This window comes from Ipomoea triloba, chromosome 1 (genome assembly GCF_003576645.1).
Source record: "Ipomoea triloba cultivar NCNSP0323 chromosome 1, ASM357664v1".
NCBI lineage: Eukaryota > Viridiplantae > Streptophyta > Magnoliopsida > Solanales > Convolvulaceae > Ipomoea > Ipomoea triloba.
In genome coordinates, this window is record NC_044916.1 from 27,819,232 (window position 1) to 27,837,791 (window position 18,560).

Here is an 18,560-nt window from a genome sequence, read left to right on the forward strand (position 1 = left end):
TTGTTAACTGATTCAAACAAAAAAAACCTATACTTTTTTTCTTTTTTCTTTTATATAAAGATTTTATATCTTAATAGCCCATAGTATACTTTGTTTTGAGACGTGTAAATAAAGTCACCCATTAAAAAAGAAAATAAAAGGAAAGGAGATGAAGGGAGTAAAGTAGTGGGAGTTAAAAGTAGAAATGAGATTATTGTAGGCAACAAGGCCTTAATTACTAGGTTAGCCACAAACTTCTTTGTTAAACGTTAAATCTTTTTTCCTGGCTGTTAGGCCCTCTGTTCTCTTTTCTCTCGTCCACGCACAGAGACACATCATCATACGTAGAGTCTTTCACTCTTTCTCCATATACATCCACACCTCCTCACTACCCCGCATTTGCCCAGCGGTGCTGCTTCGGCTACGACGTCGTACTATATATACATACATACATACCCTTTGCTACCAAGCCAAGCCAAGAATGTGATTGCTGATTTTCACATACATTCATATGTGCTTCTTGCGCTCTTCGCATAATCCGATCATCTTCTGCTATCAGTTTTTCAGGTTTTCATTTTGACCCATATGTTTCTGTCTTCAATTTATTAATATCCTGTTTCTGATTCAATTTTGATGGAAATTGATCATTGTTTGGTTTTTTGGTGGTATGGGGCTTGTGAAAGATTGGATTTTGAAGTTGTATTAGTTTAATTTGCATTCAGGATCTGGGAATTCTGCCACTGTTAATTGGTTCTCAGAAATTTAGATTTTTTTAACTACGGAGTATTTTTTTTGGGTTCATTTTACCAGTTTCAATTTGGTTGTTTTGATTTGTAGGGCTTGACTTTTATGAGTCTTTTAGGGGAATCCAATCGGTCAAAAGTTGTTGGTTTTGGTTATGGTGTTTGTGTTTATTGTTAGTGTTGTATAAAGTTAAGTTCTTTACGTTTTGCCGACAGATTCTTTGTTTTTTTTTGGGTGAAAAATCACTTGGCATGATCATAAAGTTCCTCACCTCGTATACCTTTACTCTGCCAGTTGATTGGTGTTTCTTGTGTTTCTCTTTACATTTGATTCGATTTAGTTTCTACTGAATTCGCAAACATGTAGGTGCAATATGCAGTTTCAGAAGAAGATGAAGGAAAAAAGGCACTTCTAAAAGATTTTAGTTTCAGTAGGTTTGTGAAATGCATGATTTTGAGTGATTTCTTGATTGTAATTCCGTTATGTGGTGTTTCCTGGTGGATGAAAATTAATTTCATAAATTAGCTGGTGTAATGCTTTTTAAAATTTTCTTCCCAGTTATTCTGATTATACTGCAGTTTGATATCAACAACAAACTGAAGGAGCTGAGCTTTTCTACAGTTTCCGATTGTATAACAATCTATGTTATATGGTGTTATGTCACATGAAGAACAATGAAATTCTTTATCTCAGAATCATCTGATTACTTGATTGTCTGTTTGTTGCTTCTTGCTATCCCACATTGCTATGGCTATGAGCATCATATGGGTCTAGTATCTTCTGCCGTTTGTTGAAAGAGTATTCTTTGTTTCAATAGATTATTTGTTTGATGACAACTGGTATTGTAAATATATGAGGTTGTGGTTATGTTTCCAATGTTATTTATTTATTTATTTTTATGTTTAACGATTTCGGGCCTACCATATAATTTTGCTATAACTTGCTCCTAGGAAGTGGCCAAGATGCAAGGGGGAAGAAGTATTTTGGATTCCTTAACTGAAACCATTGACCTTAATCAGGGATTGGTGCCCAGTAGCAGTTCCATGGACCGGTCTAGCCCTTGGGATAACATGCTAGATCCAGTAGGGAGCCGTTTTTCAAATTCAGTGCTTGCTGCTAGTGAGGGAAATGCTGGTTGCACGAGTGCTCCTAGTTTCAGTGGTTGGGATCAAGGTGAGTCTAGCTCTGCTGCCGATGTAAATGGTCGTATTTATTGCAGCGATTTAAAAGCAGGGCATATGTGGCCTTCTTCATCAAGCAATTATGCTGTAGCTGATCAAGGGTCAGAAGAAAGGGGGTTTGAGTCCTCAAATGTTTTTGCGAATAAGAGCTTCAGTAGTAGTTATGGTGGCAACCATCCAATTAGCAGGCCTAGTACGCATCATTTTAATTCCAATCATAGCCCTGGAAATGTTAATATAACTGGTGCTTACCACAATGATGGTGGTCATCTGGTCACCAGAACAGGTGCACCTTCAAATGCTTACAAGTTTGGTGGAACAGAGGCAGAGCTTATTCCAGCTTTTGCTGCTTCTTCTGATAATACAGGGACGTCATATAGTTCTGGTTATATGGTTGGAAACCAAGATGTATCTGGTTCTTCTTGGGGCACGTGGGGCTTATCTGGCAAGCGAAAAACTCTAGAAGGTAGCTCCCGCCAGTTGTCTATGGGTGGAAGTTCAAGCTCCAACCCACGAGCCGAGGACATTGTGCAGCATAATGTTCCTGATTGTTATAATAGTTCTGGTAGCTTAGGTATATCGTCACCGTCCAATGCTGATTTTATGGAGCAATGTAACTCGAGAAATGGACATGGTTCAAGATTAGGGGTTGCTGATGGATTCCCACCTTTAAGCATTAATAGTGTTGCAGAGAGCTCTACAAGAATTTGTCCTTGGGGAAATATTAGGAATCAGGAATCAGTTTCGTTTGGTTTACCTCCAATTGGAGCTGCCATGGGGCATTCAACTGTTAGTTCTATTCATATGCCACCCAGACCTTTCTCAATAAGTGATTCTTCTGACATGAGACAGCCATTATCAGCACCATTGAATCCAAGCCATACAGCAAGTCAGTCTCAATCAATGCATGGTCCTAGTTTTCCAAGGGGCATGCATTCATTTCCCTGGAATGGATCACATGATTCACAAGGTGGTAGCTCAGGTTCGAATATAGTATCTGGAGGGAGAAGTGGAATATTGCGAGATGAAACCAGATTTAGGAGCTCCCTGAGAAATAATGTGGAAAATCACAGGTTGAACTCTGCTACTGAGGCTCGAAATTTTGTACAAGATACTACTAATTGGAACGTGGACATTCCTTCTGGTTCTGGAATTGGTCCCAGTTCTCTTATGCAGGCTTCTCATACTACATGGGTGCCTAATCAGAACCTAACTAGTAGTAGCCATCAAAGATTGTCCGAGTTTTCCCCTTGGACTCTTTTCCCACCTGCAGAACTTGAATCTGCAAGCCAGAGAGGTCATATTTCATCTCTGCATTCAGCTACTACTTCAGAGGGGCCAGTGATGCCAACTCGAAGGGCTAACCGTCATTCACGTCCATATAACCGATCATCTATGATTGTGGAGGTTCCAGGTGATGATCACAGTGGTTGGCGTGTTTTAGCTGGTGATATTGAGGGGAGGCACCGAATGGCAACTGAGGTTTGTTTTCTTTACATACTTTTGTTTCTACATGCATGCTTTCTGTGGTCTATCTGGATTATCTTTGTCACTTTACTGATTATAGCTATGGTGATATCTTATGATGCTTGTCATATGCGATATCTTTTTTCAAATGCATTTCTTTCTTCTCTTTGCTTGCTGTAAAGGGAAGAAAAAAAATATTTTGATGCTCAAATCTATGGAAAGGGCTAACCTAATTCCAGAAAATCCCAGCTTACTGATATGGACATTCTTGGGAGTATTCTATGTTGGTTTTCCTATTTGATGCTAATCTGAGTTTCATGTCATGTAAGTTAGTTGAACACTAGCTTATGCTAACTGATTGAATTCTCAAGATGATTGTATCGTTATTGAATTTGACCTTTCTGAACACTTGAGTCATAACTATTTGGTCTCTGCTGTTCTTTGTCTCATGTTTTTCTATGAGTTGTTTGCCTTTCTGAAATCCTCTGAGAAGTTACGGGATTTGTGTTCTGCTAATCATTGAATTCCTCCCTGGAATGCCTTCTTGTTTCTTTTCTATAATTATTATAGCCAATTAGAATATACTCCGTAACATAGTATATAGCAGACTATATTAGTAGGTGATTTCTCTCTTTTACGTCTTGTTACTAAGCTTTTTACTATCATCAAACATGAATCTACTTTGTAGACTTGTAGTACAATATTATATGTTTTTGTCTTAAAGATAATATATCTTATGAATTCTAATTTATTGTCATTCAATTTCCTAGCAACAGATTCGTCAAGTACTTAATGCTATGAGAAGGGTTGAGAACTTGCATGCTGAGGTTTGATCTTGATCTCTCTTTTTGAGATAATATAAGTTGGCTTTAGTGTGTGCAAACTTGTTAAAAGCACTTGCTTTTGCTCTTAAGAAGCGAGGCGTGCGACCGGGAATCGCTTCGCCTTGGTAAGGCACAGCCTCGTGAGAAAGCGCTTGCTTCTTTGTCACTTTGACAGAGTGACCAAGCGAGTTGAGGTGATGTGTTCTCACACAAAGCAGAGTCAATAAGAAAGAAAAGCGTAAAATACCTAGAATTTAGGGTTCGTAAAGATGCAAATAGCGACGCCCTCTTGCGAGAAACTTCAGATTCAGACCATTGCTTTTAATTTTGTATATGGGATGATACCTATTCTAGAGTATGGACTTTTAGTATATTTAACTATTTGCATTAGAATTTACATTTTAACATTTTAAATGTCATTTGGCATACCTAATTGAGTAATTGTTAATTTTTAGAAAAGCGTCGCTTTGCATGAAAAAGCGATGCTTTGCTTTGTGCTTTGGCTTTAAAGCAAAGCCCGGTCTCTCTGCTTTAGTGCACTTTTTCACTTTAAAAAGTTTTGAGTGTGTGCATGCTTCAATTGGCATGTTCAGTGCTCGAGAATTACTTCTGTAATACTCCGTTGCATTTTACATTATGAGGAGTGCATATATTGTGTAATACAGATGGGAAATTGGTAGTTAAACAACTTGGGGGTGTTCGGGGCTTCCTATTTTCGGTACTCAACATCGAGTGTTGGTACATTAGATGAAGTTGTGGACTTAAATCATTTTAACCTCTTTACGTGCATATATATACACTTAACACCTCTCAAGAGATGCGAGTGTTTGGATGACTTCTGAAGCATTGTTAGACACCACTTCTGAAAGCATTCTCAACTGCCTCTTTTGGTTGGAAGTTGACATGTTCTTTGAAATGAAACTATTTTACTCTTTATTTTGATGCTCGAGACTCGAGTACTTTTACAAATGAAAAACTAGACAGCCTGAGAGGTGCATTATGGATTTGTGTGATTAATGTGATGCATACATACATGTTTAACTTACACCGCTATTTTCAGGATTATATGATGTACGGGCCATTCATTAATGGGGTTGCCGAGTTTCATGATAGGCATAGAGACATGAGGCTTGATGTGGACAACATGTCTTATGAGGTGAGGCACGAGTACTTTTTCCCTTTCCCTATCGTGGAGTGATTAGATTTTGAGCTCTTCTTTCTAAAGAGACCGATGATTTCATCAGGAATTGTTGGCGTTGGAAGAACGCATAGGGAACGTGAACACAGGATTGAGCGAGGAGTCCATTTTGAAGGTTATGAAACAGCGCAAGTATGAATCTCCACGCCGTGGAGGATTTTCATCCGACTTGGAGCCATGCTGTATATGCCAGGTGAGATTCATCCGACAATTTGTTACTGAAAGTTTAAACCTAAAGACGACAGTTTGTCACTCGTGTTTTTTCATTCAGGAGGAGTATGTTAACGAGGATGAGATTGGCATAACAGAGTGCGGGCACGAGTTCCATATGAATTGCATTAAACAATGGTTAATGGTGAAGAACCTATGCCCCATCTGTAAGGTGACAGCTTTAAATAGTTGACAACAGACCGACATTCCCTCTCATCGTTGAAAGAACAAAAAGAAAAGAAGAAAAGAAAAACATGTTTGTATGATCCATCCCTCCTAGAAGCACAAAAGTGAAATAGTGTTGGATCTGTTGTCAAAGTGAAACTGAAAAACATCCTCTTTTTAGTGGTTCTCATGAGCTGAGGGACATGGGAAGAAATATTTGCAACATTGTTAATACCTCTGTATAAGTTGCGAATTGATTGATGTTTTAAATAATTTAGCATGAATAATGCAATGCATGAGGAGACATTTTAGCAGTAAAATTTGGACATATGCTTGTAAATAATTCACCAGTTCTTCCGTAAATTAAGTAAGAATTCTGTTATTGTTCTGCAGTATGTAAATATATATTTGTTCATATATATGTTTGAGCATATTGGAATCCAAAAAATGAGGATGTAACATGGTCTTTGAAATAAACTCCTTTTGAAATACATTAATTATATGCTCTTAAATTTGCGTGTACGGTCAAGGATAGACATGTCCGGCAAGACGGGGTGGATCGAAACTTCTTAGAATAACAAGGCACTTATTAGAATTACTAGTTTTTCTTATGCGCGATGCGCAAAAAATAGGTGCCCAATATTAGTATTTTGTATTAAAATTTTAAATTTGTTTAAATTTTAATATAGTAAATAATAATAATAATAATAATGTAAAATATTTTTATACATTGGATATTTATATTTAAAAAAAATAACTAACATATAACTCTAATATTTAATGTGTATATATTATTATTGTTATTGAAAAAGATAAGAAAATATGTGGTGGATGCATGTGCATAATAACAATAGTGGAAAAGATAACGGAAATTATAACGGTAGGGGTATATTTGTCCAAAATATTATGTAGTACAACTTTTATAGCATAATGTACAAAAAAACGGACATAAATGAGTGGTATAACCTTCATTCACATTTATTATGTTTTTAGAAGTAAATAATATTTGATCTCTAAACCTCTTTCAATAACAAGATATTTAATGGCTCTGTTTGGTAAATGGCGGTTAGTTGATAGCTTTTAGCTGATTGAGTTAGAATGTATGATTAGTTGATAATATTAGCAAATTGTGAAAAGGTGTTTGGTAAATTAACTGTTAGTTGATAGATGTTTAGTTTAATTTCTTTTCTCAAAAAGCTAATTGAAAATGTTGCTTTGAGTAGCATTTTAAAATTTAGTATTTTAGAATTACAAAAAGCTTATTAATCAAACACTTATATTGATTTTTAACCAAGTCAAACAATTAATAGTGGTCAAATAAACTAAAATTGACTGATAGGCTGATTATTTACCAATCAGGGCCATTATCAACCAAGATACCACAACATTCAATATCTATTATACATAATAATATAATATTACTATTAAAGCATTATATAAATAAATAAATTTCAGGCAATCAAAAATAACTTTGGTATTGCAAGTAAATAATCTATTACCTGTAGTTATATAATTTGTTAACTATATGTTCATAAAGCAATAATAAAAACTTGGTAATTTTCAACCAAATATTTCTTAAAACTATAATATAATTAATTATGATTACATGTCAAATAGTAATTTCAAACTAAATTAAAATGCAAATTGAATACCAACACATAATTGTAAAATAAGCAAGGAATTAGACTACTAAAAATCCAAATGTCATGTTCAATATCTTCTCTACTCTAATTTTAAGCTTATTTACCTACGATTTACATATTATGATGAACTTAATTAGTACAATGTTAGAATTACTTGACATGATATGATACGCTTATAGTTAACAAATTATGTACATACTATAAATGTGAGTATTGACAATATAGAAAGGAAAAAAGTCACGCTAATTTAAACCAAAAAAAAATCGTTGTTTTGAACCAAGTTTCACAATGTAAGATGGACTTTGATAGACAATATAATTTATACTTGATTATGGGACAATTATATTTTATATTGTGAACTAGGGTTCACGATATAATTTGGTCTTAGATTATGGGGCAATTATATTTTGTGGGGTGATAAGAATATAATATTAATCTGGGAGAAAGATTAATGCTCTCATTAATAATTGTCTGTCATTATCACTTAAACAGCTGTCAATTTATTTTGCTAACGTGTAATACCAGGAACAAATAGACCACATATTATTGTAATTAATATAATCCAGGAGAATAGTATATTTATTGCAAATCCATTGTCCATGCATGTGTGGTAATTTTTGTAAGTTGGTATTAGAGTAATAATTAATTTGAGATTTTTCCACTTTGGGAGGAGATCGAAGTATATATGGCCAGCTAATACACAGAAAAAGATAGCGAAAAAATATAGTTTGGTTCAATTTACAATAATAATAATAATAATAATAATACGTAATTTAATAATAATAACAACAACGTAGAAATATTTTGATATTTTGTACAACTATATATACGTGGAGGGATTGAAAGAGTAAATTCAGAATTATATATAGAGTTCCAAAATTTTGATTAGTGAGGAATTGAAGATATATATGGATGTAAATGGTGTTGAGGATTCCTTCCTATCGGAAAATAATGAAGAATGGGCCTTTCTCATCAACTCTGATTATTCGGATGGTGAGAGCAATGAAAAATCAAGAAAAAAAGTAGCAGATTTCAATAATGCATCCTATAGTCACTACTCACCATTATTGGCGCCTAACGTGGATAATGTGGCAACATCATCAACAGGTGTGATCAGGGTTGTGTTATCAGGGAATGACCACAGTGGTGATGATGATAAGAAAAATGAAGTTGACGTTAGAGAGCCTCTGCCTGGGAATCATGAAAGACATCTATGGACTGAAAAAGAGAGGAGGAAGAAGATGAGAAACATGTTCACTGATCTTCAAGCTTTGCTTCCTCATCAGCTTCATCATCCTAAGGTAATCTAATTAAGCATTTCTTTTACACCCATTTTTTTTGGCATTTGATAAGCTTATTGAAAATTGTTTTTTCACACAGAATCCTAGTGTATGTACTCTCAAATCTTACTCCCTAAATTTCTCTTGATGTAGCGGGCACTGATAAATTATTTTTTTTTATGTGAGTCCAATACAAATGTCTACATCAAGATTTTGTGTGTGAGAGTAAAAAATATGACTACACATAGGGTGTGTTTGGTTGGTGGGTTTAGGCATAAGGAATGTGTATGAAAGTGATTGTTTGTGTTTGGTTGATAGGTTTTGTGAATGCTACTATGGGTTTGGAATACCCCATTAATGACAAAACCCATACCCTTATTAAATAAGGGTTTCATCCCCCTTCCTCATTTCTTTCTCAACTATTAATAATCATTCCCATTCCACCCAATTACCAAACATGTTAAATACTTTCACCAAAACCCATTACCATTACCAAGTATTTGATACCCATTCCGATTCCGATTCCCATGTGCGAACCAAACGCACCCATAGTATTTTCCTTTTCACAATGCTGCAAGCTAGTGTCTGTGCTCTTTCCAAATAAATTATTAATTTATTTATTATGTTTTAGTAATTAGTTAAGAATGACTCTTCTATGATAACGTCTGCTTATGGCATCGCCACTCCCTTTGGCAGCATCCACTAATTCGGAACTTAATTTGAAAGCCATATCTCGACCCGGACGTTTTCGGGATGCCGCTAATAACCAACGAACGGCAAGTGCTTTTCCTTGTGTGGATCCTATTTCAATGGGAACTTGATGAGTCGATCCACCTACACGTCTTGCTTTTACATTTATATTGGGAGTAACTCCACGTATTGCTTGACTTAAAACGGATAGTGGATTTGTTTCTGTTTTTTGTTGAATCTTTTTCACGGCTCGATAGATAATTTGATAAGCCAATGATTTTTTTCCACGGATCTTTATTTATAATACGGGTTGGGTTAAGATGAAAATGTAATACTTATATTAAAAATATAATATATTAATCATGAATAAAAGTGTTAATTACTTATAAGAGAAATGTACTTTTGTAGTATAGTATTACATTTTTCAGTATAAGTATTACTCCGACACAAGTTTTATATAGAGAATGATAGATATTTTAATTTTTTTATTATATATTATTTTGGAGACGAAAATTAATTTGAATATATATTTGGAAATAGGTTGACAAGTGCAGTATTCTTGATGAAGCCGTGAAGCATATAAAGAGACTTGAAAGTACGTTGAGCGACCTCCAGAGACAGAAGTTGGAAATCCTTGAAAGTTGGAAAACAACAACCATTTTGGGCATGGGTGCAGATGAATGTGGCACATTTGCTTCCAACGACAATGCTACGATGATGATGAGGAGCATCCCACATATGACATCTTCTATATCTTCTCCTGATGTCTTTAAAACATGGACCTCTCCTAACATGACACTCAATATGTGTGGCAATGATGCACACATTAACATTTGCTGTTCTAAGAAGATTGGTGTCCTAGCTGCCATTTGCTCTGTGCTTGAGAAGTACAAAATTGATGTCATATCTGCTCATGTCTCATCAGATCATAATAGGAGCATGTACATGATCCATGCTCGTGTAAGTCTTCCTCACCCTTACCATATAAACAATGGATCCCATTACCTCTGACATGAATTGGTTCTCTGATACCAAATTGAAGTATATGCTCCATCTTAACTAAAAGTTATTATACATTTATGTTTATATATTATATGCTCAAGAATGTATTATTAAAACTTATGTTCTTTTAATTGAATATGTTGAAACAGGTGATAGCAGGTGTTTATGAACGTCAATTTCCAGTGGAAGAGATTTACAAGGAAGCCGCAAGAGAGATTATAGGAATTTGTGGGTAACTGCCCATCAGTGATCCATGTTGAATTGCATTCAATCCCCATTGCTATCAAAATATGAGAAAAACTAGTGCTATGTTTTTTCGTGATTCTTTATTTTTTGTGTGTGTCTATGAATATTTAATTAATTAATGTTTGGACCGGGGGTCATTTTAAAAATTTTAATTATATTCATTTGCTGAAGGTGTGTTTTTATATATTATTATTGAGTTAATTTTGTTTTTGGTCTTAGATTTATAGATAATAATTCACTTTTAGTCTTTATTTTTCAAAACATTTATCTTTGGTATTAGTATTATTGTGACATTATCATCTTTTGTCCTCCATCAACAAAATCGTTTAAGTTTTGTATAATGCAAAGGCATTTTGATGCTTTTTTATACAAAGTGGATTGAACAATTATATTTTTAATGAAAAATATTTTAAAAAAAATTCATATAATTGAATATCTAAATATTCATGTATTTAACAATATTTCAACAATGCTTTTAACTGGGGACCAAAAATGATAATGACACAACAATACTAAAATCGAATAAGGATATTTTAAAAAAGAATGTCTAAAATGAACCAAAAATAGAATTAACTCATTATTGTTTTCCAATGACAACTGTACGTGGATTAATTATTTTTTTTTAGGTGGAGGACAACGCCACACCAGTATGCAATCTCTTTCCCGTGATTTGATTACCCAACTAACCAATCTTAGTCGTATATATAAAGTGTTTTTCAAAATATAAACATGAAACTGGAAAAGTTGGATTTAGAAGAGTCTTGGAAAAAGCTTTTTCCCATTAAAATAAATTTTATTATTATAATTTTTTTTTTAAAAAAATCTCCTTTAAACACATAGGAGTTTAGATGAGAGCTCCGTAAATTAACTTGACTTGGATGTAATATAATATCATCACACACATATACTAGGGGTGGAGAATGTAGTTTCCTGGAATCATATGATCAATTCTAATTGTCCACAAATGTACATATGAACTAATTAGTCAAATGCCAAAAAGGCGATTGTTATGACAAGAAAAGAGGCAGTAAAGATGTAACAAGCAGCCATAATAATGGTCTTCTATCAACACTTGAAGAGCTTGTTTCCCTTTTAGCTACTGCTGCTGTTGGAGCAACTTCTGCCTTTGGCAACTCACACGCTCCGAGAGTCATATTATTCTGCACACATAAATTAAATTAAGTAAAGTAAATTCTTTGATAGGTTACAAATCGACTTAAAATTCATATTTTTGAATGACCAAGAAAATTCATAGTCACTACTCAAGGATATGCATAGCAACATGGGTAAACCTTATCTTGTGATTCTAGTCAGCAAATAATTAATCACAAGGAGGTAAACCAATATAAGTTGCTCATTGCTAACCAGATGAATTCGAGGAAAGCAACTTAAAATTCAACATTATACTTACCCTGCAAGAAGAAATGTTAGAGCAGCCACAGACTAGTCGACCATTTGCCTCATCTACAGCTTCAGGGGCTCCTCCTCCATCACTCCTCTGCACAGAACAGAGATAAAAATTGAACAACTAAAAAATGTTTGGTTTTCTATTATGATTAACAACAAATTAATCATTAATTACCTTGTAAAAATCAACGGCAATAAAGTTAGACCATCTTTTACCAGAAGCTTCAAAACACGAATTCATCATGCTCCTTAATGATTCCGAGTTATGCTTGCAAGCCTGGGCCAAATCCGGGGCGCTCGGAAAATAGTTCATCAGAACCAATGACCTTGATCGGGTGTTCATGGCCGCTGATTCACCGCGATTAGGACACGAACTGTTTTTCATCCCATCATCTCCATCTATAATTTAACGTACGAACGATATGATGATCTATCCATGGGTTAATGATAATACGATGAAAATGTTGGAAACTAACTGACTCACATTGGTTTTCTACCATGTATCTCCATTGGTAAGCGATGCCTTCGGAGGATTCTTTGGCGGATTTAGAAGTGAAAACGAGTAAACGCTGATTCTTCCGAGCCATATCATCGACGGAAGGCCAATCGGCGCCGTTCTTTGGCATCCGAGAAACGGGGAACCAGAATTTCCTCAGACCGGCGGCATCGAAAACCTTGGTTAGTCCGTTGGGGGATGTAACGTAGTCTTCGATAATGAGGGTGATTATCTCGGTGGGGTTTGCTTCGAGAAAGACTCGAACTTCTTTGAGCACGTTGATCGCCGGCTGGAACGCCGTGAAGTTGTAGCATTTGCCACCAAACGAGTGGCATAGCCATATGTCGTTGTTGAAGTCGTACATATCCAGCATTAAACCCCTCACACCATTCTGCATCATATCCACCATTAACTACATTGCTTTTAATTTGCACAAGTTTTTTTTTTTAATATATAATTACAAAAAAAGAAATCGATCAAGGTCAAATAAGCCCTTAAATATACTGAATTGTGTAATTAGCCCATCGATAATCTTTATAAAAAGTTGTAATATAATTGAATCCTTCAACTCCTCATAAACTTCATATTAAACGTGACAGCAGGTTACTATGGGCTCAGTTTCCTTCTGAGCAAGGTGACTATCACAGCCTCCTTCCAAATCGGGACGGTTCGCCTCCCGACTCCCCCCATATAGGAAGGAGGATGAGAACATCAGTAGTAAAAAGACTAAAAAAATTATAATTTTTTACTCGTAACCGGTTGGTTAGTGTTAATTTTACAATTTAAATAAAGAGTTCAAGTATGTAATTAAAATATTTTAAAATTAAAGAGTCTAATTACTTTTTCACCAAAATTGAAGAGTCTATTTTACTATTTTTCTAAAAGGAAACAAAGATTATTTTAAATGCCATGACATAGATTCTAGGATCAGAATTATTAATTCATCCAACAATCGTCGTCCATACCTAACCTCAGATAGTACAATAACAAAGTCCACATTATGTGATCATTTAAATTATTTATAATCAATTCAATTTAAAAAGTAGGTGAATATGCCAGCCACAAGTTGTATGATTGTTAGTTCTTTAATTTCTTCCTTTACCAATTCAAATCTTCTTTCTACACATAACAACTTCCCGACTGCTTCAATCTCTACACTTTCGTGCACCGCACATGAGCAAATTAAAGTGATTACAGACTTCAATCCCACGTACGTTGTCCCCGGCCATAAGACTATAACATAGTAAAACATGTAATAATTACAGAAAATTAATAACATACATTGAGCTGTTCAGTGATAGAATCCTGCTGGTTCATGGTGGTGAGCAAGGCGTCTCCCGTGCCCGACTTCACACCCAATTTGGCAAAAGAATTGTGTGTTGTTAGCCACGAGTACCGATTAAACGGCAACCCTTTCACCTGCGCTCATAATTCATCACCATATTAACTGATTTCAATTCGGATTACGAAAAGTGTTTAAGAATTAAGTACGAAGATGTGATGGGAGTTATGTTGGTTACCTTGGAGAAAGGATTGAGCGGCTGAATGCGAGTACAGTGAGGCGTTAGCATGCCTCCGGCGATGCAGGTCTCGCAATGCAGCCCGGCGTCGCACCGGCTGTTGGACACGCATCTTTCACCTTGCTGTACGTTACGTTACGTTTCGGAGAAGAATTATATTTAATTTGCTTGAATTGTCTCAAAGTAAAAATAAAAATAGACAAGACAACCAACGTACGAACGACAGGAGGTTGTACGTACCTTGAGAGCCGCGCAGCCGTGGAAGGCCAAAAGAAGGGCGGCTCCGAGGAAGAGAGAAGCCGCAGTGCGGAGATCCATGGCCGGGCTACTTAATTCAGATCAAACGCCGGCCGGGGGGCTGACGATCTGAAAAGAAGAGGGCCGGGGTGGGTGGGGTAGAGGATATATGACTGATTAATTGAATGTATCAGCTCATCCAATATTATTACAGAGTAGACTAGAAAAAGTTTTAAAGGGAAATAATGTGTTAAGGGGAGGAGACTGAGGACTCACCTCACCGGCATATGACTAAATAAATGGGAAAGAGGCCAGGGCGGCTGTTGCCAACGTTTATACATTTGCCAGAAATCTCCGACCTAATACTTGCCGTATGTATTACACGTATACTCATTCAAAATCAACTTATCTTTGAATTTTGAACATTTTAACATGTCAAAAAAGTATTGTTTTTATTACTATAAATTTAAAAAGAAAATAGTGTTTATTTTCTTAAATAAAATAATAGTTATTATTTACAAAATTATCATCCTCAATTGCTATTTAATTTGGATATTTGACAATTATTAAATAATTGTACATGCTTACTAGCATATAATATTAGTTGTTCTAAAAATATGTGTAATAAATTAGTTATTCAGTATTAGTTATTGCTAGGAATGGACGAAGAAGGCTAAACATGTCATCGTCTTAAGTGGGAAGACACCAATGCGCATCCTCAACCAAGGGTGAAAGGAAAAGCTTTGTAAATAGAGGGAGGCAGTAACAAGGACCACTTTATTTGTCTTAGGTTTACCAAAATCTTTGTTCTCATCCGACGTAGAGTTCCCATCCTCAACAACTGTATCATGAATCCTTATCTTAAAACGTCTTAGCTTTCTCATCCCTAATAGACCTTGGGGTCTTCATCCTCAACCTACCAAGGATTATCGTCTTCAATAGATCAAGGCATAGCTTTGTCTTCACCATATCTCAAATGCGCGCTCAAGAGGGTTAATTTTTATTTAGAGGTGAGAGTGACCAATCATAGTATGCATTCTTAAAATAATCAAACAAAAAATTGTATTTATTACTCAAGAATGTATAAAACCTTAGAAAGATAAGGAGAGGACACACCCTATATTTTGTAAATACATGTATTTTTTGGTTTTATGTTAAATCCCGTCCAATAAAATAAACGTTAATAACTATGTAAAAATTACTTATAGAAATATAAATATATCTTTTTGACATTATGTATTAAAATGCTTCATATATAATGAAGTTAGTTGTTAATGCCTTCTTTTATTTTATTTTATGTTATTTTCAAAAGAATCATACTTATAATCTTATTCAATTGAAAACAAATTCCATATACATACCCAAGACAAACTTCGTTGTTTCCATTGTATTTACAATTGTACATACACATATAAGCTATGGTAGAATTGAATTTGATGTCTAGTTTGGTAGGTAGCATGTGAAAAGAACACACTTCTTGGTAATAGTGTAAATATCTCAGCAATGAGGTGTCTTCCATTATATGCCATAGCCACATTATTTTTTTCCCCAACATATATAATAGTCCTAAATGGTTTGCAATAGTTTCATTACATACAAGTATTATATTCTAACTTTGTACTTTTTTTCAAATTTTTTTTAGTAATTATTGAAAGTGTGTTGAAATTATAATAATGTACAAAAATAGCGAGTGAATTATAAATATACATAATATATATAAAATACTCCATAGTATAGTTCATTTTTAAAAAGTGGTTAAGTATTGTATCTTCAAAAAAAAAAAAAAAAAAGAGTATTGTAAGAATAAACTTAGGGTCCATTTAGATGGAAACCCGAAAAATGATTTTTGAATGTCATTTATTGAATTTTTCTGTGTTTGGATATTTAAGGAAAATGAAGTCAAAGGAAAATATTCATTATGGTCAATGAAAAAAAGCTCAATTTGGTGGAAAATGTCTTCCTAATTTTTTAGTTTGAAGACATTTTCTGGATTGTTTATTTTTCATTTCTCTTTTCACTCTTTCTTCTTTCTTTTTTAAGTCAGGTTATAAATTATTATTATTATTACCACAACCACCACAACACAACACACAATCACCACAACCACTGCCACCTCCTAACACTAACACCACTACCACTACCACCACCAACACCCCACACCACACCACCCCGGCCACCAGGCCACCATCACCACATAATAATAATAATATTATTATTATTATTATTATTATTATTATTATTATAACAAATAATATGTTCATTTTCTAGAAAATGAATCAATCAAACAGAAAATTACAGTTTTCTGACATTCAGTCAAACACTAAAAAATTAAAATATTTTTTAGATAATGAGTCATTTTTAAAAAATCACTTCTTCACCAAAAAAAAAAAAAAACACATTTTTCTGATTTTAAACGGACCCTTAGTCATAATGCATTTAGATTATTTTATCCAATTTTTCAATCGTGTTGGGTTTAGTTGGGTTGTTAGTGCAAATTCAAGTTTGGTCAAAACAAACGTGGAGAGCGTGGATATATAGCAAAAATAAATAAAATAACCATGAAAATCAAATTTTAAATGGAAAGAATAGGTCAATTGCGTATTATTAATTTATGGAAAATCAATTATTCGTGAAAGATGATCAAAGTCTATACCTTTAATATTTAATAATTGTTAATATTACCTATTGGTAAAATTATATACATTTAACGATTCAATTACACATGGGATTTATTGTTAGTTGACATATTGAGGCAGTTGCTTGGCCTGGTCTGGATTACAATTGCATTAAGGTTTGACAACTCATAACTCATAGTTTAATACCAAATAGGGAACTCTGCTCTAGTTGATGACAATGAAATAGAAGAAAATGTTTGAAATTTCTTATATACAAGGTGATACTTTCTAATTGATTAGTTATCAAATAATCAATTGATTATAAAACACCACAATTATATTATATCGTGGACAATGTCTACCATGCATACCAGATCCTAGTCCAAAATAGCATAATTTTATATTAAGTGTCAATTTATGCATTATGTTTATAATATAGTAATATTTTCATAATATGTATTCTATATATCTATAATCCTAAACATTAATGTAGATACACACTAAACTATATGCATATTATATGTATTTCCATTAACTATGTATAGTATGCTCATAATATTGCTTCTATATAATATACGCAAATTTTAATTTATATAACTATTACACTGCGGGCAGACATATCATGCTTAATAATACTTATCATGCAATATGCTCATAATATTTGTTTTATATAATTATAAATCTAAATATTAAAGTATATAAACACTAAATTGCATGTACATCATATCTATTTTCATTTACTCTAGGTTCATCATAACGTTCCTTCTATATATATATGTTAATAAAAATAAAACTTTATGTATATAAATTAAAGCGATCAGGTGTAGCTAGCCATTAGCCATTACAGATCAGAAGTGCAAAAACGACAAGAAATTGAATAATATCCCTCAAGAAAGAGTAGCCCTCTAGGCTTAGATGACTTGTGGGCATCAAAACTATACGTGGATGCAGGTTGGACCGATGAAACAATAACCAGACCAGTTTACAGCCCATTCTTTCAGCCTCGACTTTGTCTTCTAATCCAGTATATCACCAAATTAATATAATTATTACATCATGGACTATACTTGGTTGGCATAGTGTGTGTGTGTGTATATATATATATATATATAAACCAATATTATTGGCATATACTAAAATTTCATTTTTTAAAAAATTAAACATTTATTTTTTAAATATTCATTTTTTTGTACTAAATGCTTATTTTAGTAAATTAAAAATATTTAAAATGAATATTCATATGTGATCTATCTAAATTGCAATGAAGGTTATGGTCTATAGTATAATTTATGAAATGAACACGCTGATTTTGGCCCAATTAATGTTTGAGCAATGCTTATCAATCATTATTTTATGGAAATTGGTCCGCACATTTGTATAAATTATAAATAAAAAGTAAATTATGTGTATACACAAAGTACATTATTTGAAAATACATTATTATTTTTTATATATTATCAAATAATGTATATTCAGTATACAAATAATATAATTTTAATATATTAAAAATGTATATTCCACACAATAACACAATAATTTATTGATACCGTAAATCAAAATTATCCGCATAACAAAATGAACCATTGATACAAAAATACATTTAATTTACTTTTAACTAAACTATACTAAAAATAAACATCTTTCAAGATTGAGGTG

The 18,560-nt window shown here is 33.7% G+C and overlaps 3 protein-coding genes across 6 annotated transcripts; 2 read left to right on the top strand and 1 right to left on the bottom strand.

Moving 5' to 3' along the window:
- Positions 1-244: 244 nt before the first annotated feature.
- LOC116025481 (E3 ubiquitin-protein ligase MBR1-like) lies at positions 245-6,169 on the top strand. 4 transcript variants are annotated; one of them, XM_031266716.1, is made up of 6 exons: positions 246-546; positions 1,674-3,386; positions 4,142-4,198; positions 5,256-5,351; positions 5,440-5,586; positions 5,665-6,169. In XM_031266716.1, exons 2-6 carry the CDS (start codon positions 1,686-1,688, stop codon positions 5,794-5,796), a joined length of 2,133 nt encoding a protein of 710 aa, XP_031122576.1. In that variant the 5' UTR covers positions 246-546; positions 1,674-1,685; the 3' UTR covers positions 5,797-6,169. The 4 variants fall into 4 exon arrangements, with proteins under 4 accessions (XP_031122599.1, XP_031122576.1, XP_031122591.1 ...); XM_031266731.1 differs by having other exon boundaries at positions 4,148-4,198; XM_031266724.1 differs by having other exon boundaries at positions 1,678-3,386.
- Positions 6,170-8,319: 2,150 nt separating this feature from the next.
- Positions 8,320-10,619, top strand: LOC116011792 (transcription factor bHLH95-like). The gene is made up of 3 exons (XM_031251206.1): positions 8,320-8,712; positions 9,922-10,341; positions 10,533-10,619. The coding sequence occupies exons 1-3, from the start codon at positions 8,320-8,322 to the stop codon at positions 10,617-10,619; spliced, it is 900 nt and encodes a 299-aa protein (XP_031107066.1).
- Positions 10,620-11,489: 870 nt separating this feature from the next.
- Positions 11,490-14,556, bottom strand: LOC116019871 (PI-PLC X domain-containing protein At5g67130-like). The gene is made up of 7 exons (XM_031260234.1): positions 14,293-14,556; positions 14,053-14,175; positions 13,814-13,951; positions 12,521-12,923; positions 12,212-12,435; positions 12,041-12,127; positions 11,490-11,789 (listed from the first exon to the last, which is right to left on the bottom strand). The coding sequence occupies exons 1-7, from the start codon at positions 14,368-14,370 to the stop codon at positions 11,637-11,639; spliced, it is 1,206 nt and encodes a 401-aa protein (XP_031116094.1). The 5' UTR covers positions 14,371-14,556; the 3' UTR covers positions 11,490-11,636.
- Between the last annotated feature and the right edge of the window lie 4,004 nt (positions 14,557-18,560).